At 38.4% G+C, this 27,387-nt stretch overlaps 1 protein-coding gene across 4 annotated transcripts in view; it reads left to right on the plus strand.

The window, feature by feature from the left end:
• Window positions 1–1,994: 1,994 nt before the first annotated feature.
• The window catches only part of ACTR3B (actin related protein 3B), a 72,327-nt gene continuing 46,934 nt past the window's right edge, over window positions 1,995–27,387 (plus strand). For 2 of the 4 annotated variants that reach the window (XM_081284708.1, XM_081284709.1), the window contains exon 1: window positions 2,061–2,199. Coding sequence is in view for 1 of the 4 variants with exons in the window: in XM_081284707.1 (XP_081140833.1) it covers window positions 2,156–2,199; window positions 17,525–17,580 (100 nt within the window). In the remaining 3 variants the exon portion in view is untranslated. Of the gene's footprint in view, window positions 2,200–17,524; window positions 17,581–27,387 lie in introns of all 4 variants that reach the window. The other 2 variants (XM_081284707.1, XM_081284710.1) reach the window with 2 other exon arrangements.

Consider the following 27,387-nt stretch of genomic DNA (forward strand, 5'->3'; position numbering starts at 1 on the left):
GGTAGTGTTAAGCCGGCCAGCTTCTTGTACTTGTTGCGGCCACCTGAGGAAATGAGCTGGCTAACAAACAAGAGGGGAGCAGCTGCAGGCTCTGGGAGTAAGCCTTCTCCCTTTTCCTCTCAGAAAGGGACTCAGGATGAGGCGCTGCCCTTTTCGTCCCTTACAGCTTTGGGGCTGGGAGCAGTAATAGCCATCTCAAAAGTGCAAGAAGCCAAGCCTGAGGACAAAGGCCAATGTGCAGAGCCTAATGGAACTGAGTATTTGGGCTCACAATGACATCACCGAGTTGATGACATCACTGAGTTGTGGAATTGTCTGGAGTTATTGGACTTATTATACAAGAAAGTTTGGTTATTACTCATTCTACTTTGAGTTGGTTTTTCTGTTTCCTGCCAACAAAAACATCTTTGATAGTTCAAGGGCTAGTGGTCCCTAGTGGTATCAGTGAAATCAGGAAATCTGTTATCTGTACCAGCTGTTGATGGTGACCACCATTCCCAGTAAGTCCTATACAGAAGTGACACTCTCTGAAAAGGCATACCCTTCATTACTAGCTGGTCCCAAACTTCTACAGAGGCTTCTTCCCTGATGCCGAGAAGCCTTGAGGTCCTCCTGGCCTTGGCACATGTTTCCCATCCTAGGATTACTTTCCAACCTAGCTGCTGTTAACCTACCCTCTAGGTTTTGGCTTAGACTCTATGGCTTTGAAAAACTCCTACAAACCCTCAAACCAGAGTTAGGTACCCTCTAATGGGTTTCTGGGCTCCCTGGACTTGTGCCATGTTAGCATTTACCACATTGTATCACTATGTCTGTTTTCTGGGGCTATCTCTCACTAGACTTGTGGAAGGGGATACTGTGAACATCCTGCTTATTATTACATGACCAGTCTAATATGAAAACTGACTCACACATAGTAGGCATTTGATACATTTGATAAATATGCATTAAGTAAATAAAATAAAAAACATGACAATGACAACATTTTGTAATCTGGAATTTTTCTATGATGTCTTGGCTACTGCCATGACAGAATTGGAGCTGGGAGGAGAGTGGCAAATGCAGTATAGACAAGACAGTCATCGCTGGCCTTGAGGTTCTATAGTGGGATCTTCCACACTCCTAACCTTTAATGTTTCTCCCGTATTCTATGTCTTTCTTCAGTTCTCTTAACATTATCTAGGTCGAGGCCTTATTTAACTCTTGCAGGTAAAAAGAAAAAAAATGTGTTACCTAGGAATTAATCAATTCTGGTTTTTGTAAGAACTTTGGATGACCATATCACCTTTGATACTCGAAAATATTTTCTGGCTATGGTCTGGGTGTGGTGTTGACTCAGTCTAAGGTGGTTCATTCCTTAAGCTTAGCTGTGCATTTTTTTTTTTTTTTTTGCAGATTTTTCTTCTTAGAATAAGTTATGCAGTTCTCTACTAAGATACGGTAATTTTAACAGCAGTTTTTTCCCCCTCTATATAAAGTTATTCATTCATTCGTTCAACATTTGGGTGCTTCCCATGAGAGCACCAAATGCTGTTAAGTTGGCATTGGGTCATCAATAGAAATTTGACAGACTCGAACCCTATTCCGTGCAGCCTATAGTCCAGTAAGGGAGACAGACTATAAATGAACGAATGAACGAACGAACGAACGAATGAATGAGTAAATAAATGAATAAAGCTTTTTTTTTTTTTTGCTTCAAGTCTTAGGAATGAAGCCAACAGATTGTTGAGATAAAGTTCGAGGAGGGAACCTTGGTAGGGTGATCAGGGACAACGTCCCTGAAGGTGATTTTTGAGCCGAGACGTAAAGGAAGAGAGGATGAGAAAGGAGCCAGGCCTCGGAAACCGGGTCACATTGCACTATGAGTCAGTTAAAAATAAACCCCAATCTCTTCCACAGCCAGGTTGGGCGCGTGGGCTAATAAGCCTCACTGCCAGCACTAAAGATGGCGGGCGAGGGGTGGTGCGCCCACGCGTCCTGATTGGCTGTCCCGGAATGACGTCACGTGGTGGCGGCGGCGCATCCGGGCTCCTGGCGGCGGCGCTGCGGGGGCTCGCGGGAGAAGCGGCGTGCGGGGCGAGCTAGCGGGCGGCGGGGCGGACAGCGGCCGGTCGCTCTCAGCGGCTGGCGGGCCCGAGCGCCGTGCGTCCCGAGCATGGCGGGCTCCCTGCCTCCCTGCGTGGTGGACTGTGGCACCGGGTAAGAGCCGCTCGGCGCGCACCCCCGCTCCCGCCCCCGCCATCACCTGGACGCGCCCCCGCTGGGCTCAGGCCCCCGTCACCTGCACAGGTGGGGGCGCGGGCTCCGGCCCCGCTCGGCGCCTGCGGCTTGGCCCCGGGCTTCGCCCCGCGGTCGCCGGCAGGGCCGCGAGGGGACAGGCTCCTGCCGGGACGCGGCGCCCGGTCTAGGTGCGCCCCGTTCGCCTCCGCCCGCTGCGCCCGCCGCTGCGAGGTCTGCCGGCCCGGGTGCGGCGTGGGGCGCGGGGCGCTCAGGTCCTGCGAGCGCTGGTCCACCGGCCGACGTCGCCCTGCCGGTGACATTCTCTTCGCTGGTGCGCCCGTGTCCTCACGTGCGTGTCCCTTCTCCTGGCGGATGATGATTCCTTAACACCGACTCTGGAGACGTTTGCACGGATTTGCCAACTTGACACCCTTTTCTTTTTTCTTTCTTTCTTTCCCTTTTTTAACTGCCCACTCCGCTCTTTTCCTGAAACGGCACACCCAGGCCAAGCTCTTGCATTAGTTTGCCATAGACTTACCTTTTCTCTTAGAGATGATGTATTTAAAGACTCCATTTTGAAGAGGAGCCTAAATTTGGGAAAGTCCTCCCTCCCTTTTTGATTGTGATCGCTTCTTTTGATGTTTAAAGAGACTTTAGGAAAGATCCCGTACTCTCAGCGGCCCAAGATCAGCTGATTTTTAATGTGATTGCTGAATTCACCTCTCTGGGAGTTTGAGGATTACAAGCTTGCTTGCTTGAATTGTGGATGTAGGGCTTAATAAAGTAGCTTGGGAGTAAATTTCGCTTCTTGAATGATATTTCAAGAAGGAATTTAAGTTCTTGTCTCATAAAATATTCCATGGCATGTTCAACTCTCCCGTGATTCTTTTCTATAGAAAAATGTAGTTGGTTTGGTTTCCTTGACAACCTTGTGGGGGTGTTTTCTGATTGCTACAGCCCATCTCCTACTGACGGTCCTTTCTGTTTGCTGTTGAAGGACCACTGTTGGTTACAGACTGGAAAAAACTGCCTCTTCTGCTAATTTTTCTTTTTAAAATAGACATTGTGTTAGAAGTTTAGTGGCTTTCTCTTTTTGAAGCTGCTGTTGCTGCTCAAAACACAAGCCCACATCGAATTGATATTTCAATCCTCCTCCCCCAATTGTTGGCTCCCTTATTCATCCTCTCTCCCTACAGTCCCACGCCCTAGGTCTTGTGTCACCCGGCAAGGCAACCCCTAAAAGTGTTCTATTTACATGGGGGATTTTTGCTTTTGTTTTTTGGTCTTGCCAAAACTATTGAAATGTAAAGCATTTGTTAGTAGTATTGAAGTAATACATTTTGTCATACCTTCAATATTAGTAATCTGGGGACCTTACTCATTCTTGGTGTAAATATCTGAACTGTGCTCAGTTAGGACCTTTTGAGGTAAGTGATTAGTGTAACTTGGCTCACTGGGAAATTTACCTTTGGTAGATCATTGTGGCCCAAACCTGTGCTCCAGGCTGTCACAGGCTTTGAAAGTAACAGCATGGAGTCTTCCCAGAAGGGTTCAGGTGGACATACTTTACCATGGAAGCAGCTGTGTTATGTTGAATTCCCAGTGACCAGTGTAAGGACAGAAGGAGCAGTCAGGAAGAGCCTAAACTTACCCGCTTTAGCACATTAGTAGTTCTTAACATTTCCCAGAAAGCTAAAATTGTTTTTGGATTGAGTTTTACCTCAGAATAGAGGAAAAATTGGTAAAACGCAGATGAAAATAATGAGGACTAAGGAAAAGAGTGGACTTGAAAAGTTGCTGTGAAGTTCACAGTAGTGGCCCTCACATTTGGCTTTAATTTTCCTATCTGATGTCATCCTAAGAGAATCATTGTTTTGTAATCCCTGTTGTCAGAAAAAAAGAGAAATACCTGTAATCCAAGTGAGAATGCCTATTATTTTTTTTTTTTGAATTCTAAGAGAAAAATTTACATTGAGGAAAAATAGTGGGCACTAATGATTTAGTAGACAATTTACCAAGTAGCCAAACATCCCCCCTGCCCTGAACCCCATCCACCCTCAGATCATGCATGCTAGGCAAGTGCTTTACCACCAAGCTGTAGCTCCAACTCCAGTGTTTAGCAAATGAATTTCAGCCTGGTAGCCTCAGAAACTGACGAATCCTATGGCCAACAAAGAGACCAAGGTAATATGGACAGGGGGATCTGCTAGAATCACTGCATCCTGTTATTCCAGTTTCACCAGCTATTAAATATTTATTTTCTCATTCTCTCTGGATAGCCATACATAATATTATGACTTTTCAGAACTGAGAGAATGTTGTAGACATCATACCCTTACACCAGAATACTTCAGTGTTTACTTTCTAAGAACAAGGACTTTCTCTTTTGTAATCACAAACCAATTATTGTTATCAGAAAATCAATCATTTATTCAGTAGTAGTATTCTATATACGGTCTGGATTCATGTGAACAGCCCCATTTATGTCTTTTATAAAGTCTTTCCCTGTCTCCCATCAGCATTTGTGGTCATCATATATTTTAGGTTCCATATAATCGAGAACAACTCCTTAGCCTTTTTTTGTCCTTTAGGATGTTGATATTTTGGATCACCTGTTATGTATAATGCCCCTCAGTTTAGAATGGCTAAGTGTCTGACTATGGTAGGTCTAGTTATGTGTTTTTGTCAAGAACAACACAGGAGTGATGTGATCCTTAGTGTATCCCATCAAAAGGCTTAAGATAGCAATTTGCCTCATTTTCTACATTTCTTTTAAAAACATTTTTTTCTTTTAGTTGTCAGTGGATCTTTATGTATTTATTTATGTATGTGTACGTGGTGCTGAGGATCAAACCCAGTGTCTCACATATGCTAGGCAAGTGCTCTATCACTGAGCTACAACCCCAGCCCATCATTTTCTAGCTTTCTCGTGGGGGAATTCTAAGTCTGATTAGGCTTTGTTTCTGGTAGAAACAATTTTGGTATGTTTTATTTGTCATAAAAAACATTGATTTTTGGGCTGGGGGGTTGTGGCTCTGTGGTAAGAGTGCTTGCCTAGCCCATGTGAGGCACTGGGTTTGATCCTCAGCACTACCAAAAAAAAAAAAAAACCTAAATAAATGAAATGATGGTATTGTGTCCATTTACAACTAAAATACAAATAAATAAATAAAAACAACAAAAGATTGATTTCATCCAGAGTTTTCAAATGTATGTGTAATAACTTCTTGAATTTTGAAAGTCTGTTTTTATGATTATTTCCCTCTGTCACTAAAGTTCTTATATTATGTTTTTATCCTTTTGTTCCTGATACTTTAGTTAGTGGCTTTTCTATGTTGTAGATGTTTTTCAGAGGACAAGCTTTGATTCGATTCATTCATTTTGACTCTTTTCTATTTTTTGACTCATGTATTTGTGTTTTTATGATTATTAATTTATTTTTGTTTTGTTTTTGAATGGGATGTTAAACGTATTTATGTTGAAAAGGTATTTGGTATTACAAAACTTGTAAGCTGTTTTTAGCTTGTATGTATACCTCTGATTTGAAAATTTTAAAATCATTTTCAAGAAATTTATTTATTTTTGTTTTGAATTTCCTCCTTGACTCAACATTTCTATGCTAATATGTTTTAAAACTGTCAGGTGAGACAGCCTTTTTGTTTTTGCTTTTAATTTCTACTTTTATTACTTTATGGCTAGAAGGGTTCTATGTTATTTCTGTTCTTTGGACTTCATTTTTTGCCATCCAAGATTGGTTTGTGAATGTTGTGTGTTCTTAAAAGGAGGTATCGTCTGTGTTAACAGTTTGTTCAGAGTTCAACATATATCTGTATGTGCTACTTTATTAGTGATGTTATTTAGAGCTTCCAGGTTTTATTATTTATTTATTGTTTGTTTGTTTGTTTGTATTTTGTTTGGTCCATTCAGACTGTCTTGGACTGGGGCTAGTGTGTTAAAGTCTTTTGTTACTAGTGTGTTTTTCCTTTCTCCTTGAATCTTTTATAGTTCTGCTTTATGGAAGTTGTTGCTGCCTTACTGAATGCCTAAGGAGAAATAACTTGTGTTTTCACTTGACTTTATGCATTATAAAGTAGCCTTTTAGTGCTTTGGCTGTCAAGATGTGTGATTCCTGTTTGCTTCTTGTGTTTGCCTGGTGTATATATTTGCTTATTCTTTTGTTATTATCCTTTCTCTGTCTCTTACACCCAACATTTTGTTAGATTTTGCTTTGTTAGCCAACATGGAAAAAGTTGTCCTTATTGGGAAACTTAAACTTTTTTTTTAAATAATAAAAACAACTAACATTTATTTTGTGCTTGATTTATATATATATATAAATATATATATGTATAAAAATATAAATTTTGTGGGACTGCCATAACAAGTTACCTACTCCAGGTGGGTAACTTAAACTAAACTTTTTAATAATTATTAACAGATGAGTTAAACACATAGTACTTATTGACATGATCACTATATTTGGCTTTAGTTTTGCTTTATTGGTTTATATTTATACATGTATATTTAAATATAATTTTTTGCCATATAGTCATTTTTATATGATTAATTTTTTGGGAGGGACTTTGGTACAGTTTTTTTTTTTAAATCTAATGGTTACATTTGCATATACCTTTTTTATTTTTTTTAACTTACCCAAGTAGCTGAGGTTACAAGGAGGCACCACTACACCTAGCACACATACCTTTTACTTGTGGCTTTTTCTACTGACTCTCACCTATGAGCGTTGATGAAATGAGTTAGTAATAAACCCCCTTTTCCCTTTCCCCTTTCTAGCATCTGGTTTGGAGGAAAAAATTCCTCTTATTTCTAATTAATAGTTTTAAAGTGATCTCTGAGCTTTTTAAACTTTTTTTTTGTGCTCTTTTTGAATTGTATTGACTATATGTTGTCAGAGAATGGAGCCATTTATTACTACACTTTTCCCCATATAACCTTACAAGTTTCATTTATGAAAAGTTCTCTAAGTCCTTAGTAGCACTGATTGTACCATGTAGCATATATCCTTTTTATACTAAAAGGCTTTTGAGAATTTTGTTGGACATATGGTGGTCTAAATATATATTCACATAACACTTCTTCCTGGAACTTCCTAAAATGAACAAGTCAAATCGGAAATAGAGAAGAAAACAGCTAAAATTTATATTCATTTTATGAAGTTTACAGTAAAATCTGGACCCACTTAACAGGAGTATACTGAGATGTGACATTTCTGCCCATCTCTGGCTGGTTGCAGGTGTCTTAGCGTAAGTGACAAGTCTCTGAAGGCACCATTCAAGCTGGGAGGTGAGGAATGAATAGGCCATTGCCAAAGAAGGCACATTCTCGCAGTGGTTCATTTCCATGCCACCAAATAGCGGGGTCTGCGGGGCTAAAAGAGCCATGGATCATGCCTTAATACTGTTTTTATGTTTTTTGACTTGGCTTCCTGAAGGGAAAAGCCTCTGAGGATGGTCATCTTATATCTGAGTAGGGATTGCTGATTGAGCCATTTCCCCTTAAGCTCCTTCACCCCCACAATGAGCTTTGTAGTTTTATGTGTCCCCAGAACAAAGGATATAATAGAATAACTGTGAAAGTATAATATTCCCAAGTTCAGGCTCTGACAGCCTACTATTCCAGTGAATTCTTAACCTTTTCCTTCCTATCAACACCTAAAGATTTGTACAGAGAATGCTAGACATTGTATTTAGTATCTCTGTAAATGGGAAAAGAGTTATTTGATTGTTGAGCAAGTAGCAAGTCTAGAGAGCAGAAAATACCCTTCATGGGACCTATGCATAAAAAATAAGGAGAGAAAGATGACAAAGGAAAGTAAATGAGAAGTAGATTTTGGAAAAAGGAATGCTTCAGGAATCAGTAACATTTTAAGCAAAGACATTTTGCTCTCAAAAACTTTTCGACAACATGGGTTTAACAATGTTAAAGAACAAAAAAGTAATTTAAAAAATTGGAGATAAAAGGAGGATGTGAAAGTGAGCTGACATCTGTAAGGAAAGAAATAAAAATCATTTCAGAAATGAAAACCGTGTTGGAAGCTAAAGGAAGTCGTACCATGGCTGCTGAAATCTCAGCTGCAGGGAGGATAAGCTTTGGGAAGTTATGGACACAGGCATTTCTGATTGTATCAGTGTGCTTTGGTCCCTGTCTTTGGATTTTTTGTCCTAAGAGTTTTCTCTTTACACACTGCAGAGAATCAACTTGCAGCGAATGCTGGAACCAGGAGAAGCAGGTGCCCACAGTATGGGGCCTGGCCGGGAACTTAGTTTCATTCCCACAAGTACTGTATGGCTTTCAAGTCTGGAGCCTTTAAGGGTCTGTGCTGGTTCTTAGCTTTTTCTTAATGTCAGAATTCCAGGGCCAAAATCTTTCTGTTGTCTCTTCTTTTCTTTGTGGTTTAATATAGCTTTTAAAAAATATGGCTTTAGTTTTAGTGAGGCTTTGGGAAAGTGTGAAGTTAGACTGTTTATTCCACCATTTAAACAGGTAAAGCACTTTCTTACACACCATTTTAACTTGGAAGTCAGAGCTCATTTTATAATAACCAGAAACCCCAAAGTGAGCTGCATGTGGTGCTGTATCCCTGTAATCCCAGTAGCTCAGGAGGATGAAGCAGGAGTATTATTAGTTCAAAGCCAGCCTCAGCAATTTAGCGAAGCCCTAAGCAACTCAGGGAGGCTCTGCTTCTAAATAAATATAAAAAAGGGCTGGGTTGTGACCCAGTGGTTAAGTGCCCCTGGGTTCAATCCCTGAGGGAAAAAAACAAAACAAATAATAATAATAATAATAATAATAATAATAATAATAATAATAAATCTGAAAGGAGAAATAGACAAGTTTATTAGGTAATGTAAAATTTAAGGGTAGATCAAATAGATCAAAGATTGAATTTAGGTAAAATTATTAATAAATGTCAGCTTGTATGTTGAACTCTTTTCTAAACAGAGGTTACAGTTTGCTATATAACAACTCAAAGATAATTTATAAATTGTGTATTAATTTACAGTGCTGTGAAGGATTGTGTATTATTTAAAAACTATCATTAAGATCTGGAAAAAATTTTATGTGAAGATCTTAGGAGACAGTAGTGCTATTGTGGTTGAAGTTTAGGGTTTGAGATAGGACCTCACAAGGATCTCAGTCAAATGAATTTCCCTGCAGGATATAGTCTGAGAACAATATATAAAGATGTAAAAGACATGAAACTGTTTTAAGATACAACATTTCCACTTTGGAACATAAATTAATTGAGAGTACATTGTCACCTTCTGCTAAGACACATGGTTGTAGGAGGAATTTCAATTATATATAAAGATATTGAGTTGACAGTAGATTCAGTTCTCCTGACTTTGCAGAATTGAGAAATGTACATGTTTCTGTTGTTGGAAGATAGTGACATTTAATAGGAAGAGTGAAAGAGTCTTTGTACTAAGAGTGTTTAAAATGTTCAGGGCAAATAAGGATATATTTACAGAAAAAAATGTTAGATAAAAAAGAAAAGAAGGTGGAAGGCAGAAACGTGGGTAGTCACGAGAGTGGGAGTGAGACTTCTTTATAGTACCTTTCATGTTGCTCTGAATTTTAAGCTGCTAGAACATACTTGTTTTAAAGGCAGAGGTGTAACTATTGGTATTGCTTTATGCAGCTATTGATTCTATTGCTTCCTCTTCTTTTTGCTGACTTCTGAATGAGAGAAGATCTCAGGTCAGGGTGCACATGGAAAGTGGTATTGCGTTCCAGAATGCAGCCGGCAGTCTAAGATAGGTTCTGTGGTTTTGAGAATGGTGCCTGCCTCTACAGTGCTGACTGTCTTTGGAAGGTAGTATTAAAATACAAAACCAAGAGCTTTTTTTTCTTTTGGTATCTACCAGGGATTGAACCCAGGGGTGCTTAACTAGTGGGTCACATCCCCAGCCCTTTTATTTTTATTTTTTTTAAAGTTGGTATTTTTTTTTGGACCTTTATTTTGTTTATTTATATGCAGTGCTGATAATTGAACCCAGTATCTTACACATGCTAGGCAAGTGTTCTACCACTGAGCTACAACCCAAGCCGCTTCCCAGCCCTTTTTTTAAAAAAATGTTTTATTCAGAGGCAAGGTCTACCGAGTTGCTTAGGGCCTCGCTACAGTTGCAGAGGCTGGCTTTGAACTTAACATCTTTCCTCAGACTCCTGACATGTGCCTAGCAAAAACCAGGAGCTTTTAATTAAAAATTTATTGTCTTGAATGCTTATACACATGTTTAGGAAAATTTGGTTAGTGTAGTTCTTCCTATTTGGGATAAAAAGATATACATAAAACCAGAAGGGAAATAATATGAAATTTTAGTATGTAGAGGGACTTTCAAAGTAGAAATGATGAATAAATTATTTAGGAAAATGTTTGGTAGATTTGACCACCTAGACTGTTGTATTTCAGAAAATGTATGTTCACACACTGCATAATGGCATTTCAGTGGACTGCATGTAGGATGTTGGTTCTGTAAGATTGTATCAGTGAGGTGATAGCTATCTTAGTTTGTGTAAGTGTGCTCTGTGCTGTTCACAGAGTGATGGAATCAACCATAATACTTTAGAGTCTTATTAAAATCTTGTTGACAGCATGTGACTGAAACTCAAGATAACACACTGAGAAAAAGTATAGAGTAGCTTTGTACATATGAGTAAGCATTAATATCCTCGATGTATAAAGAGGTAACTATGAGTAAGCATTAATATCCTCGATGTATAAAGAGGTAAAATTGGTAAGAAAACACTAAGACTCTAGTGGACATTATCTGAGGATAGTTCATGGAAGAAATGGAGATTAGTAATAGTGTACATAATATATTATTCAGTAGTAGTAAATAAATAAAATCATTGAACTATGAGGTCCTATTTTCGTTTACTGAGTTAGGAAATATTTTCAAAAAATGGTAAAATTCAACATTGCGGTAAGATTGTTCTACACATTTTGCTGATGAAGAAACAGACATGGAGGGATTAATTTACTTGCTTGAAATGATATGGCTAGTGCTAGGATTTGAACCCCAAATTGTGGTCCCATTAAATTGCCTCATGTCACAAATATATATTGCTTGCATCTGCTTGCAACTGTATTATACATCTATTTATGGCAGTAGCTCTCAATCTTCCTTTTAAATATTTGTGTAGCATTTTATTGAATTGATAACATAATTTATTACATCCTCTATTTTGAATGTTTCCAGTTTTTTGTTTTGCTATTTTAGTGTGTCAGTGAACTTTTGTGTGTGTGTGTGTGTGTGTGTGTGTGTGTGCATATCTTTGTATGCACTGCTACCCATGAACAACTCACTACACTTCAGGAGTACCCCTGAGTTTGAATGGGTTTATTAAATTTATAGGTGGGTTTAATGATCTTTTAAGGATATTGATTCTTTCTGTTTAAGGTGAGGGCATATCTCAAATTTTTTTCTTCTTAATATTTGGAGAGCTATCTACAGCATACAGTTTATTCTTTTTTGTGATTGGTTGGTCTTTCTTTTCTTTCTTTTCATTCTTTCCTTTCTTCCTTTCTTTTTTTTACTGGGAACTGAATCCAGGAGCTGGTACATGCTAGGCAAGTGCTCTACCACTGAGCTACATCCCCAGCCCTTTTTGAAACATTTTTATTTCAAGATAGGGTTTCACTAAGTTGCCTAGGTTGACCTCCAACTTGTGATCCTTGTGCTTTAGCTTTCCAAGTAGCTGGGATTACAGGTGTGCACCACTATGCCTGGCTCTTGTAGTTTACTTATTTATTTTTAACATATTATTTTTAGTTGTAGGTGAACACAGTACCTTTATTTTATTTGTATGTGGTGCTGAGTGTCAAACCCAGTTTCAGGCATGCTAGGTGAGCACTCTTCCTGAGTCACAATCCCAGCCCTGTAGTTTATTCTTAAAGGTGATATTCCAGAGTTGATGCCATTTGGTATGGGATCTTTTTATCCAGTATATGTTCTTGTTGACTGTTGTCTTCATTTAGTAACTAGTCATCTTACTGAATTCTCTATATTTAATTTTTCACTTAATTTTCCTCACATAATCTAGGCATACAGTTACTTATAAATGATTAATTTTTTAGATTTTTAAAAATTATTCTTTTTTTAAGAAATATTTTAAAAAATATGGATACAATATCTATTTATTTTTATGTGGTGCTGAGGATCGAACCCAATGCCTCACATGGAATCAACCATAATACTTTAGAGTCTTATTATAATCTCACAATATAGCTCTGCCACTCAAGTCCAAAATTTATTCTTTATAAATATACATGACAGTAGAGTATATTTTGACATATATACATGGAGTATAACTTCCCAAATGATTACATTTTTGTCTCTTATCCAATGTGTATTCATTTTATGTAGTTTTTTAAATTGTTGCTGGTGATTTGTAATATCTAGTTTCTCCAAAACAATGTTAAATGAGAGAGTGATGATTGGTCTCCTTGGCTTAATTTTCACTTTTGTAGAGATATAATAGTATTTTATTATCATTTGGTTTGATTACCCCTCCATCATCTCATAAGGATTAAATGCTTCTGTTTTTCACTATTACTTGAGCCTAGTTTTTTTTTTAAAACGAAGAAACTACATTTCATAAGTAAGTTGAATTGAAAAGCATTTTTAAATAGACATAGAATACTGAAATGCACAGTGTTTCTAAATAATAAGAGAAAATTGTCACATCTGGGTCCCTACTTTTGTACCTCTGATTAGTGTTATACTTCAACACATTGGTATGTTTTATTTGGTGAATGTGGTGAGTGGTGGGTGGTTTGTTGGAATGTGAATGTGAGGTTGGGGGCTTGCATTATATAACAGTGTGAAGATGATTGCCAGTGGTGTAGTTGAGGTCAGGATTTCTCAGCTGGTTGACCTTCAGAACCATGGTGGAAGGGCAGAAGATATTAAAAATACTTGTGTGCAGACCCCTTTGGAGACTCCCATTTGTGAGTCTTTCACAGGACCTTGGAATTTGTATGTTAGGATTTTCACAGGTGTGGCTGATTTTTTTCTGAATGCCTACCAGATGATCTTAAACTTGCCTGCTATATAAAGTGGGCCAGGCTCCCTCGATGTGAAGTCATATTTCTAATAGGTAAACATTTTGAGAATCACTTTGGGGACCTTTGGGCTCCCTTGCTTCCCAGTGTCTTCAGTGACTAATACAGTGCTGGCTATATGGTTTACATTTTGGTAAATTGGTTGAAATGAGAAAAGTTTGTTTTTGTACATGGTGTCTTGACTTTCCAGATTTAAGAATTGTGTTTACTTGTTGACTCTTTTTTGGGGGAGGGTCCTGTGCATTGAGTAGTTGAACTGTCACACAGCCATCCCTCCACCCTCCTCGCCCCCATATTGTGGATCAAACCCTGAACTTCACACATGCTAGGCAAGCACTGGGCTATGTCCACAGCTCCCCTGTGTTTTAAATTTATTTTAAACAGGGTCTCACTAAGTTGCCTAGATTGGCCTCAAACTTGTGATCCTCCTGCCTCAGTCTCCTGAGTAGCAGGAATTAGAGGTGTGTGCTACCACATCTGGCTCTTAAGAGCATTTCTCTCTCTCTCTCTCTCTTTTTCTTTCTTATTGAACCCAGGGCCACTTAGCCACTGAGCCACATCCCCAGTCCTTTTTTAATTTTTTATTTTGAGATAGGGTCTCACTAAGTTGCTTAGGGCCTAACTGAGTTACTGAGGCTGTCTTTGAGCTACTGGGATTATAGGTTTGTGCCACTGCGCCTGGCCATGATCATTTTTGATGGGGTATGATAGTCTAGTATCAGGTTGTCCTTCTAGGAAAGAATTTGAGGGTGTGCAATGTTGCAGTTGATAGATTCTCACTGAAGGTTGGTGTGAGCCTATGTTGATAGTTTATTAAAATTTTAAACTTAAGTGTCTTTTTTGGAAAAATCTTGATAAACACTCATTATATTGTGATTATTCAAAATATACAAAACCTCAGGTGTATTTGATGCTATTTAAAGAATAGTATAGGAAAATTGAAAGATTTTAAATTGCCATAAAGTGATCTAGATCCTATGTACTTTTGCCATTGAATTTAATATGGCTTTAGTTCTGCTAGGATGGTAAGGAAACATCTCACAATAAACTGTTAGTACATAGGAATACAACTATGTCTTCATGTTAGTTTGCCTTAGGCAGGAAAACCACTATTTGTTCAATGTTACTGATGCTTAAAGCATTCCTGAGACTATTAACAGAGGCCTCCTTTCAAGACCTCCTTTTAAGACCTTCCTGTTGTTTGACAGAACCCTGTGGCTTAGGGTCTTCATGTTCCAGCACCTGTTGCTGAGTGGCATTGTCAATATGTAGTTGAATTTTAGAACTGTGAGCCTAAAAGTGCTCCAGTCCATTTCTGTAGTCTGAGCTCTTGTTCTTGGGCCACAGTTCTAGTTCAGGTTTCAGAATGGTGGGAAAGAGATGAGACATAGCTGTTATCTGTTAATGAATATCTGTTATCTTCTAGTGACTCTAGAGATAACAGATATCCTTCAACAGCTGTGTTTCATGGTGTGTACATTCCATCCCACTGCTCCACAAACCAGACTGGCCATGCTGTACTGCAGAAAGAGTGGAAACTATGGCTACTGGGGATTGAGTCAGGGGCACTTGATTACTGAGCCACATCGGCAGCACTGTTTTGTATTTTATTTAGAGATAGGGTCTCCCTGAATTTCTTAATACCTTACTTTTGCTGAGGCTAACTTTAAACTCTTGATCCTCCTGCCTTAAAACTGCTGGGATTATAGGCATGCGCCACACACCCGGCTACTTTTCAAAATTTTAAATAAGAAAATATTTCACAGATACAGAAAAATAATAGAAAGATAAGTGAATCATATAATAACAATGTTGTTCTACCATTCTTACATATATTAACCCCATTATCATACTAACTGTAGGAGGTGGGTTGTATTATTATTTCTATTTTCCAGATGGCAAAACTAACACATATGGAAGAAAAGTAACTCCTCCAAATTTGGCAAATGGCTGAACTGGGATTTGAGCTCAGGCAGTCTGGTGCCAAAGTGCATGGTCTTATTAACTAATAAAAAATATAGGAAATAAAAAAAATAATGTAACAGACATGTGTGGTACTTATGGGATTAAATAGAAAGTCTCCAGTCTTTTCTGGTTCCACCATTTTTTTTCCTGACTTTCTGCATCCCCTTTCAGACATTGGTCCCTATCTCAGCAGTTTGACAGTGCTTACCTTTTCTTACACCTGGGAAGAATTCATTCAGATACATGAACTGTCTGCCACATACCAGGCACCGTGAGTAGATGTGCATTTGTGAAGGATCCAGTTCCCTACATCACGGAACTCATAGTCTTAATGGTGTGGGAAGTTGGATTTACTTAAGTGGTTTAAGTTCAAGTGCATGGTTTCTTTTTAGGGGAGTAAAGTGATAAGACTTGTTAAACACATGATTAGATTTGATGATTTTGGTGGTTTCTGGTCTGCTCATTGGGTTCTATGGGCTGCTTTTGCCTTGGGTTAGTAACTTGTTTACTTAAGTTTATCATCTGGAGTTTATTTCCAGAATGATGTTCAAATTGGGGATGATCTAGAACTTTTTGAAGTTTCTGTTGCTCCATTCTGGAAAGTCCCCAGTTCTGGTTTGGCTTAGAAACCTTCCTTTGTGGGTCTGTGGACCTGGGAGTGACTGCTCTAATTGCTTGTGTACCCTTATCCTAGACCTGAAGTCTGTGGACTTGTGAGGGCTTCAGATGGGTCTTATCCTGTGGGGCCAGGATCTCAGGGCTTGGCCTCATCCTGACTGTGGTGACATGAAGAACTTGTATCCCTGGAGGATGAGCAGTATGGTGTGATTTAAGGACAGCTGACTATTTTTTTTTCTTTTCCCCAATCCTTCCCATTTACTATGTGTTCAGAAATACTAAGATTACCATATTGTAAAGTACATTTAAAAATCATGAAGTTAAATTATTACTACCATGTGATAAGATCCATTTAAAAATCTCAAGGATAAATCTTTAGAAGTATTACCACATTAAAAATTTTCAAAAACTTAATATCAAGGGCTGGGGATGTAGCTGAGTGGCAGAGTGCTTGGCTAGCATACACAAGACCCTGGGTTCAATCCCTACTAGTACAAAACAAAACAAAACAGGCATCTAGAAATAATTAATTGAATAGAATGAGTTCATAAAGCTGCTTTTACACTGCCAAAGCTCTGTTCGGGATCAGTGCTGTTACAGCTTAGGGTGTGGCTGTCCCAACCTGGCTGTGGACGAGAACAGCCCTGATGGGAAGTGCTGAGGAGCCTTCAGTTCACTTGCTGCTTCTCAACTGTTCCTCTCCAGCAGATGGTCGGAGTGGTGCTTTTTTACCCCTCTTTTTATATTTAGGAAATTAGCAAATGCGTTTGGAACAGATAGTAGTATTTTGGCATTTGTTTTAGTGAAGACTTCTGGAATCTATCGTACAGAATATCCTGACAGAAAATGGGCTTCTTCTGAAATGAAATGAAAAAAGAGGTGTTCCTGTCAGATGATTGTCAGAGCAGTAGCTGTTTCTAGACATATGCATGACATTTTAAAAAAATTATGTGATCATTTTCTAACCCCCCCCGCCCCCCCCCTTTACAATACAGGAAGTTTGGGAAATAAATATACTTCCTACAGAACTGTGTGGGAATTAGCCTGCCAAGTTAAATTGGGCTCTTTTTCTGTAGTTCACTGACAATTTGGCCTTGGGCAACTTAACTAACTTCTCAGTGCCTCTGTTTTCTTATCTGCAAAATAGGAAGAACATCAACTTTCTTCATTGCTTTTGTAAAGATGTATAGAGTATGAAAGTAATTTTAAGTGTCATTAGGGATACAAATGAAGCTTTTGTGTGTTACTGTATGTGTTGCCATCATTCTAGTAGAAGTTTAGCATTTTAAGTAGCTATAAACTACTTTCTTTGAGCTTTGCCTAGTGGTGCACACCTGTAATCCCCAATCACTACCCTGGGCTAGTGAGACCCTGTCTCAAAATAAAAAGTAAGCTGGAGATGTACCTCAGTGGTAAAGCCCTTCTGGGTTCAAGCCCCAGTACAAAAACCAACCAAACCAACCTGCTTTCATTGATATTCAGAGATCACAGAGTTTTAAAAAAATTTTCTAGGGAGTGTTCCGAGGCTCACTATTTTAGGACTTGGAGAACTTGATAATAAAAGACATTGGTGGGATACAGACAAGAACATTGTTATCTAAACCTGTGTTGATGACTTTGTGCTTTTAGGTATACCAAGCTTGGCTACGCAGGCAACACTGAGCCACAGTTCATTATTCCTTCATGTAAGTAAAGCTCTACCCTCGGGTGTTTTAAGGGTTGTGTTTCTCAGCATTCTCATTTCTAAGCATTCCAGTTCTGTTTTCCAAGGCATATTATTTTACTCACCATCTTCTTTTAGAAGATTATTCTAGTTTCTGGGAAGGGCTGGCTATTTTGATGCCTGGTTCCTGAATGTCGCTGTTGGTGGTAGCTATGACCTAACTGCAATGCTCTAGTCTTTTGGTTCCCCTGAGAAAGCCCTTTGTCACTCTCAATGGAGTTTCATCTTGGGTGGTTGGCAGGGGACTTTGATTTAATCATAAATGTCTGAACTGCCTAGAAAAAGTGTGTCTGGGTTTTTAAGGCTAATTTGTAACCTTAAAAATACAGTTGTATTAGCTTAGTAACTTCATGTCTATTGAAAGATAGATATTCACTCTATTGAAATTTTTTTTTTTTTTTTTTGTGGTGGAAACGAGTGGCCTGCTGCTTTTTTGAGTCAAGAAGTGTTTTGTTGTTTAATTTTTAGTAGAGCGCGATAAGCTTAAAAGAAGCACCTCACATTTTGTACAAGCTCCTTCTAGGCACTCTTATTTTCCTTAGGACAGGCTGGTTATTTATAGGTAGAATTCTTGGGTGCTACCTAAATCCTAGGTTATATTTGGAGTGAGTATATCAGTCAAGAGTGAAGTAAAGATTGGCCCCTATATGTAACTCTTGTAAGATAAGCTCTGATCTTAAAAATTGTAGGTGGTTAGTAGTTGTGTAATGTCATGACAGTCTCTGTGGGCAGGACAGAACTGGGATGGAGTGGACGGAGGGAGCTTGGGTAGAATTTATTGAAGGGAAGGCCAAGGCCTTATTTGATGATTGTGAGTATGAAGATCACTAGAAAGTATACTCCAGATTCCTTGAGAAGATTTAAAGGAACCTTGTTCCAGTTCCTTTCTTACTGGATAACAGACCGTGATTGTGATTTTCTTGCTCTAAACACTGATGCCCTAATGGATTATCCCTGATAAGAGGCATTATTGGTCTGCTGTGTCCTTATTTTAAATCTATAAATGGGAATATTTGTCTGCCAAGGATGCCAAAACAAAGTACCCTGCGCTGAGTGACTTAAATAGCTGACATTTATTTTATCATAGTTCTGGAGGCTCCAAGTCCAAGTCGCTGTCATGGTTGATGAGGTCTCTTTCCCAGGCTCACAGAGGGCTACCTTCTTTCTCAGTGTTTCCTCCCATGGCCTTTTCTTTGTGAATGTGTAGAGGGAGTGGGGCTACTCTGTGGCCTCTCTTCTTGTAAGGCCATACTCCTGTCACATTAGGATTCCATCCTAATTTGATCTTAATTACCTCCCTAAAATTCCTTTCTCCAAATATTATCACATTGGGAGTTAGGGCTTCAGCGTTTGTGGGACATAGTTCAGTTTATAACAATTGACGTTCTGTAGGATGAATTGCCTTTTGTGAATTTATTAATGTGAATGCCCCAGAACTTGATCATTCCATGCTGAGTGGACAGATTAGACTTTCTGACTTTCAAAGCAGGAGGTTAGATTTTAACTTTGTAAAGTGCATCCACTAAAAAAGACTGACCTTGTACCTTTTGCTTTAATGTGCTGTCGTTTAAAACTGTGAGCAGCACTCATTTGGCTGTGCCATTTAACCTGTCATCATTAATAGGGAGGGGAATTGAAGACAGTTGTTAGTGGGATTTCATTCACTGTCAAAAGACGGGCAAGCTCTCAGACTGGGCTGTCTGAACCTTAGCAGTGGCAGAAGCTAGAAGATGACAAACTGTCAAAGAGGTGGGAGTAAAGAATAGTTATGCTGTTGGCTAAAAGTGTTGAGAGAGAAAGATCCCAGAAGGCAAGGTAAGGTGATGCTTGGGCAAAACGGAGCGGGTGGGACAGGCAGAGGGTACTGGTTCCCTTGCTTGGCCCACTGCTTGTATTGGTACTGGGAGTGGAACCTGTGTTCTGTGTACAGAGACCTTGTTCTGAAGACAAATTCCAGGAGGTACATGGCATCAAATAAGAAAAGCTGGGCTAGAAGTGTAGCTCAGGGGTAAAGAACTTGACTGAAATGTGCAAGGCCCTAGGTTTAACCCATCACTGAACATTAGTAAGTAGAAGAAAAGCTTTTGTGCAGAACCACCTTTTTCTGGTTCTGATGGATCTCGACGTGAGACGGTAGTGAGGGAAGGAGAAGCCCCAGTGATATTGGACTGCAAGTGTGGAGAAGGGCCAGGTGTCTCCTTAAGGCACTTTGTTTGGTACATCAAGAATACTCAGATGGTTTCTGAAGCGTCCGTCTCTCAGGGCCTGGTCCCAGGACTAGACTGGTGCTAAGTCTGTCCTGGGCTCTGCTTTTGTCTGGTTTTATTTGAACTTCTGTGCAGAATTTTCCCAGTTGTTTGAAGAAAGTTCTTTTTCTACTTTTCTTTTTAAATGTTATTGGAAAGCTTTGGAAGTCATTGAACAGTTCCACCAGAGGGGTGGATGGTGACCATGTCACATCTAACCTGGGAGGGGAGAGAGCATCAGAAAGGCAGGGACTTTGTGTGTGAGTTGAGGTGTGAAGGCCTGGAGGCTGCTAGGACAAAGCTTGATGCCCAGAAGAGAGCTCCACACGAGTCATGAGATGCTTTTTTTTTTTTTTTTTCATTAAATAGAGCCTTAAAATTCTGATTTTTCCAAAAAAGTGCCAAAGAATATTAACAAAGACCCATGAACCCACCACCCAGAATGAACATGTTAACTTGTTTCATGTTCATGTCAGAATACAGTCATGCACTCTGTAATGAAGTTTTGGGCAGTGTGGATCACATATATGACTGGTATTGTAAGATTGTGTCACCGAGTAACATTGTAGCTGTTTTACTGTGTGTAGCTGTTTTAGTTTGTGCAAAGTGCGTATATGACTGGTCTTGTACACGGAGTGACGTGTAGCTGTTTTAGTCAGTACAAATGCGCTCTGTGACCACCACTCAGCTGTGCCTCTCACCAGCTGTGCCTGTTGTCAGATGGTGTATAACTGTGAACGACACCTTACGGATGGATCCCAGCCCTCATTTCTGATAGATCCCAGCCCTCATTTCTTTTCCAGTTCTTTCCCTTTCTTTTCTTGCTTTCTTCCTTCTCTGGTGGATTTTTTCTGGTAGATTTCTAATCCATGTTTTATCTCTACACTATGTATATACAAGAATACATGGTTTTATGAGTTGAAACATTTTAAAAATGATTTCATAGTAACTTTCTGTGTTATGTTTAAAATTCTCCTCAATATTGTTTTTAAAACTTATCACTGATAATATACACAGGTTAAGATCAGAATTCTAATGTGAATATATAGCTTTTTCTTTTTTTTTTAATGGCCCTTTCCTAGTTTTTCTCTTTTGCAGAGTAGTTTAGTAGATATCTCCTGAGGTACATGTGCTATTTTCCGAAGAGGAAATAATCAGAGATGGAGTTGTTTCATCAGGTTAGCCCTGCTTCGTCCGTATTAGGTATTGCCAGATTACTTCCAAATAGTTGTTCTGATTTATAACCCATCAGTAGTGTGTGAACGTTTCTGCTTCCATGTGTCCTTGACTTAATTTAGCCAGTCTGATGAATGTAAAATGGTGTTTAAAATTTCCATTTTTTGCCAGATGTGGTGGGGCACACCTGTGATCCCAGGAGCTCGGAGGCTGAGGCAGGAGGATTGTGAGTTCAAAGCCAGCCTCAGCAACTTAGCAAGGCACTTAGAACTCAGTGAGACCCTGTCTCTAAATAAAATAGAAAATAGGGATGGGGATGTTGCTCAGTGGTTAGGAGCCCCTGCTTTCAATCTCTAGTACCCTCACCCACCCCGAATTTACATTTCTTTTGCTGAAGTTGAGCATGATGCCTGTTTATATCTGCCCACTTTTCTCCTGCTTGTTTTGGTCTTTGTTATGGTGTCATGGGAACTCTTCTCTGTGCAAATGCTAATTTGTTGCCAATGTCATATTCTAGTACATGAGTTTCTTCCCCCTGTGGTGCTGGGGTTTGAACCCTTCTTAGTGGCAGGCAATGCTTATCTCTGAGCTTACTTCTAGCCCTGTATGATTTTTTTTTTTTTTTGGTTTCTTTTTCTTTTCTTTTATGCTATGACATTTTAAAAGGATTTTTTTTAACATCTAGAAATTTTAAATTTTGATATAGTTAAAATTTTCACTTTTTTCTTTTTTAGTTTTTTATTTTGGAAAATATACCCCTACTCCAAGACAAAAAGAATTTCTGTGTTTTCCTGTACAAAAATTTTAAATTAATATCTTGAATATGGTATGAAGGAGATAGCTAATTTGATTTGTTTTACAAATGCAAAGCTTGTTGTCTAAACACCATTTATTGAAGAATACATTTCAAGTTGACATTCTTTTTCAATCGTGTTGCGGTAACATTTATGCTTGGGAATATTTTTGGTCTTTGTTTTGTTTCATTGATGTATTTCTCTATTTCTGCTCCAAATATGCAGTGTTGAATACTAGCATTTTGTCATGTGTCTTTTTTAAAAAAATATTTATTGAGTTGTAGATGAACACACAGTAAGTGTGTGTTTTATTTATTTTTATGTGGTGCTGAGGATTGAACCTAGTGCCTCACACATGTGAGGCAAGCTCTTTACCTCTGAGCTACAGCCCCAGCCCCTGTCTTGTGTCTTTATCTAGTAAGTTTGGTTTCTCCTCATCTACTTTCCTTCTTCTCTCCCTTCCTTGTTTTTGAACCCAGGGGCACTTTACTGTTCAGCTACATCTTTTAGCCCTTTTTATTTTTTATTTTGAGCAGTGTCTCTTTAAAAAGTTTCTGAGGCTGGTCTCCCAACTTGTGATCCTCCTCTTTCAGCCTTCTGAGTTGCTGGGATTACAGGTATGCATCACCACAACTAGCTAATTTTTCTTTTAACAATAGCTTTGGCCCGTACTCTTTCCTAAAAATTTTAGAATCAGTTTAAGTGAACTTATGAAGTATTATGGTATTTTGATTAGAGATATGTTATTTATAGATTCGGGAAAAGGTTGACATCACATTGACATTTATGGATAGGAATTGAATATTCCTACTTGGGAATATTTGTAAATTGAATATTTCTATCCATGAATGTGTTATGTGTAATTTATTGTTTATTCATGTCTCTTGGGTTTTCAGTAATGTTTATGTATGTTCCTTATAAGTTTATATAATGTTCCTTGAAATTCTTTTACAGACTTTTTGCTAGATTTATTTTTAGTCACCTTTGTGTTTTGTTGCTGTGAAATTTTTTAAAAAATTATATTTTCAAAGTAGTCTTTGCCTACAGACAGGAGCGCTACTGAGTGTTGCATGTTGTTCTTGACTCCAGCCTCTGAGAGTCCTTAGAGTTTTCTGTGCAGCCTTTTGTATTGCCTGTAAATAATGGTCATGTTCTCTCTTCCTGCCTAGCTTTCTGTGTTTCCTTTCTGCTAAAGTAGTGACCAAGACTGGGGATAGCAGGTGCTCTTGTGTTTCTGACTTCAGAGAGAATAAGACTTTAGAGTTTCATTAGTGATTGCTCTAGGTTTTGTGGAACCTTTATCAGGTTAAATAGTGCTCTTCTATTCCTAATTTAACCAGAGTGTTTTGTTTTTTAACCATGAGTGTTGACCTTTACTTAAGGAAGGCTTTTTATTTGTTGAATTGATCACATAGTTGTGCACTTTTGTGCTTCTTAATGTGATGGATTATATTAATACATTTTCAAGCATTGAACAGTTATTAATTTTATCTTTGGGATAAATCCTACTTGATTATGAAATACAGGTACATGCTGAACTATATTTGCAAATATTTACTGTCACTCAGTGATGGGGGATATATTAGGCGACTTTGTCCTTATGTGAACATCATAGATTGTCCTTGAACTAAGATGACTATGACCTTACTTGATGATGTAATTTTGTGGGACAATAGTCAAGTAAAATGTGCTGTCCATTGTTGACTGAAGCATTTTTTGTGTGGTATATGACTAAATTTAGGATTTTTGCATCAATGTTCAAAAGTCTATACTTTCGTTTCTTACACATTTTTTGTCTGGTTTGTGTATCAGGATGATACTGATTTCATAAAATAAATTTGTTAGCTTTTTAAATCTCTGGAACAGTTTGTATAAGATAGGAATTATTTATTTCTTGAAGTTTTAGTAAAATGGGTAGCATTATTTTGAGAAATATATTAGATATTTTCAATCTTATTAATTTACTGGAGATTAGATCTTGCAGTGTTGCCGGGCTGGTCTTGAACTCCTGGGTTCAAGCTCCCCTGCTTCCATCTCCAAGTAGCTGGATTACTGGGGCGATATATCTCTATATATCTCTCTATATATGTATGATTTTTTAAAACAAAATTACTGGTGGAGTATTTTTTTAAAAAGTTTGTTCTTATTAGTTATACATGACAGTAGAATGCATTTTGACACATCATACGTGGTGTGTTTCTTAATTTCTGTGCCAAGTACAGAATCATAAGTCCTTACGTGTATTATTCCTTATATATGCTCTCTCTAATAATCTTCCTTAGATTATCCTCAGATTGTCCTCAAATTTCTTGGCCCTGGAGTCTGTCTCTTCTAGCTACTCAAATTTTTTATCCATACTTTGTTTTTTTTTTTAAACTAAAGAACTTTGTTCTTTACTAAGTTTGAGAACATTTTTCTTTATTAAGTTTAATCTTGTTAGTTTGATCATCATTAAAACTGAGGTGTTTTATAATTCAGATTGTTTAAATCATTTGTGAGCTTTATTTTACATTATTTTATTTTGAAATAATTGTTGATTCATGGGAAGTTGCAAAGACAGTTTAGAAAAGTCCTGTGTATTCTTTACTCGGTTTATCCCGAAGATCACATCTACAGTGTTAGAGCCGGGGATCTAGTATGGTACAGTATGTGTGCACAGTTCTGTGTGTTTGTAATTGTTCCCTGAAGGGTTTTATGATGGCTCCTGCAATCCTTGCTTGACAATTGTGGTATCTGTGTCATCTTGGTTTGTCACTTGTTTGTCACTTGTATTGTTTCAGTTGAGTCCTCCCCAATTGTTTCTTTGGTGAAATTGATCTGTCTTATCAAAACCTGAACATTTTGGGTGTATGCTTTGAGATTCTGGTCTTATTTTAAGGGGGATGCCTCTTCATGACTGCCAGTGTGGTGTCAGAGTCAGGCTCCCCATTTGGCCTTTGTGGATACCCAGTTGGAGAGGGGCTCAGAGTTACTACTGGGTGGATGGAAGTCAGGATTTTGAAGCAGGCTGTGGGTCCTGGGAATAGCTGGGGTGAAACAGGTCATTATTTTATGAGAAACATGGGCAATCTAGTCTCTTGGAAATATTTCTTTATTTTGTTCCTAAGGACTATTTGGGCCATATCTTGGCTTTCATAGATATATATATGAAAAAAGATCTTGAGTATAAATTTTATGCACATACATATATAACTTATTTATTTTGAGATTAATTCTTGCAGTGTTGCTGTATAGTTTTTTTTTTCTTTTGCCCTCAAATACTCGATTAAACTTAAAGGATATCATGGGTTGCAGAATCATTTTTTCCTTCATCTCTTAGCAATTTTTTATAGTGACTTGGCAGTTTAAATTTACATTTATACATATTAGGTTTGATTCTGCCCAGAGGATAGAATCTGAGATCTGCTGCAAGCCTTCTTGCCAGTTGCCCTTGGGAATATCCAACACATATATCAGATGGTTCTGTGTGGTGTCTGTCAGTATGCCCTTGATTTCGTAGTCAGTTTTTTTTTTTTTTAAAGTGGGCTAAAGGACTGTTTTATAAATCAGTTTTTTTTAAAAACATTAGAGCATTATAGTTATACACAGTAGTTGGGTACATTTTGACAGAATTGTACATGCAAAGAATTTGATTTCAGTTCCCATTCCCTTCCTTTCTTATTCTGTTCCCTCTCCCTGTTCTTCTTCCTCTACTCTACTGATTTTCCTTTCACTTGTTTATTTTTCTCTCCTTTTTTTTGTGGTGCTGGGGATCTAAACCCTGGGCCTTGTACATGTGAGGCAAGCACTCTACCAACTGAGCTATATTCCCAGTCCCTCACTAGTTTAGTTTTGATTGGCAGTTTCTACAAATAAATAAATAAATTCCCTGTGGAACATTTATATGCACATATAACAGTTCTGTTAAATTCATTCCTTATTTCCTCCCCTTTCCCATCCTTCCTCCCTCTTGCTCTCTTTCTGTTCCACTTATCTTCCCTATATCTTTATGATATCTGATTTCCCCTGCCTTCTTTCTCCTTTTTTAAAAATTGCTCTAGCTTCCACATAAGACAGAATATTTTATCTGACCCTTGGTTTTCTGAGTTGGCTTATTTCACTTAGCAAATCAGTAAAACCACTTTGGAAAGCAGTGTGGAAATTCCTCAAAAATCTAGGAATGGAACCACCATATGACCCAGCTATTCTACTCCTTAGTACTTATCGAGAATAACTAAAGTCAGCATGCTATAGTTATACAGCCACTTCACTGTTATAGCAATACAATTCACAAGAGCCAAGTTATGGAATCATCCCAGATGCCCGTCAATAGATTAATGGATCAAGAAAATGTGGTACATATACGGAGTTCTACTCAGTCATAAAGAAGAATGAAATAATAGCAGTCTCATGGTCAGTTTTCAGAGAGGAGTTTCATTTCCTGCTGTGGACTGCCTTGTTAGTTTTGGCCCCTAGATTGTTGCAGCCACAAGGCCTCGATGCTCCAGAGGCTCCAGGGCTTTGCTTCTCTCCTGCTTGCTTCGGTGATGCAGGGTTCTGTCCTTTGGGCTTATGCCCAATTTTTATAACTGGAAAGCTGAGAATTTATTTTTATTATTTTAGGAGGTGCTAAAGATTAAACCTGGGGCCTTGTGCATGCTAGGTAGATGCTCTACCATTTAGCTACATTCCCAGCCCTTTTTATTTTTTTATTTTTTCTTGTAGCAGGGATCAAACCCAGGAGTGCTTAACTGATGAGTCACATCCCAGCCTTTTTAAAATTTTTCTTTCTTTCTTTCTTTCTTTCTTTTTTTTTTTTTTTTTGTGATCCTGGGAATTGAACAAGGCAAGGCAAGCACTCTACCAATTGAACCATATCCCCAGACCATCCTTTTTAATTTTTTATTTTGAGAAAGGGTCTTGCTAAGTTTCTTAGGACCTTGCTAAATTGCTGAGGCTGGCTTTGAACTTGTAATCCTCCTGTCTCAATCTTGTAAGCTGCTAGAATTATAGGTGGGTTCCACTGTGCCTGGTTTTAAAATTTTATTTTTGATGTAGGGTCTTACTTAGTTGCCCAAGTTGGCCTGGAACTTGTGATCTTCCTGCCTCTTCCTCTTAAATAGCTGGTATTTTGGGTATGTGCCACCTAGGAATTATTGGATAAGCACATTTTTATAATGTTTCTTAGTTTCTGTCCTAAGTGATTAAATTTCAGTTCCTCTCAAGTATCTAGCCAGTCACATTTGTAGTCTCCACACTTGTGTAGATAAATTTTTTAAAAAATATTTTTTAATTGTAGATGGACATAATACCTTTATTTATTTTTATGTGGTGCTGATGATCAAACGAAGTGCCTCATACATGCTAGGCAAGTGCTCTACCACTGAGCTACAAGTACTCCAGCCCTTTGTGTAGATAATATTTATTGAGTACTACTCTATAGCAGGTTCTCTACTAAGCACTCCACAAATGATAGGCAGTTTAATCCTCAGCCCTGCCAGGTAAGTGGTGGGATGTGAAATGTAGAGGTGGTATTTGGAGCCTCAGGTCAGCTAGCTTTAAATGCTGAGCCCA

The sequence above is a fragment of the Spermophilus citellus genome (assembly GCF_964194105.1).
Source record: "Spermophilus citellus genome assembly, chromosome: 3".
Lineage (NCBI taxonomy): Eukaryota > Metazoa > Chordata > Mammalia > Rodentia > Sciuridae > Spermophilus > Spermophilus citellus.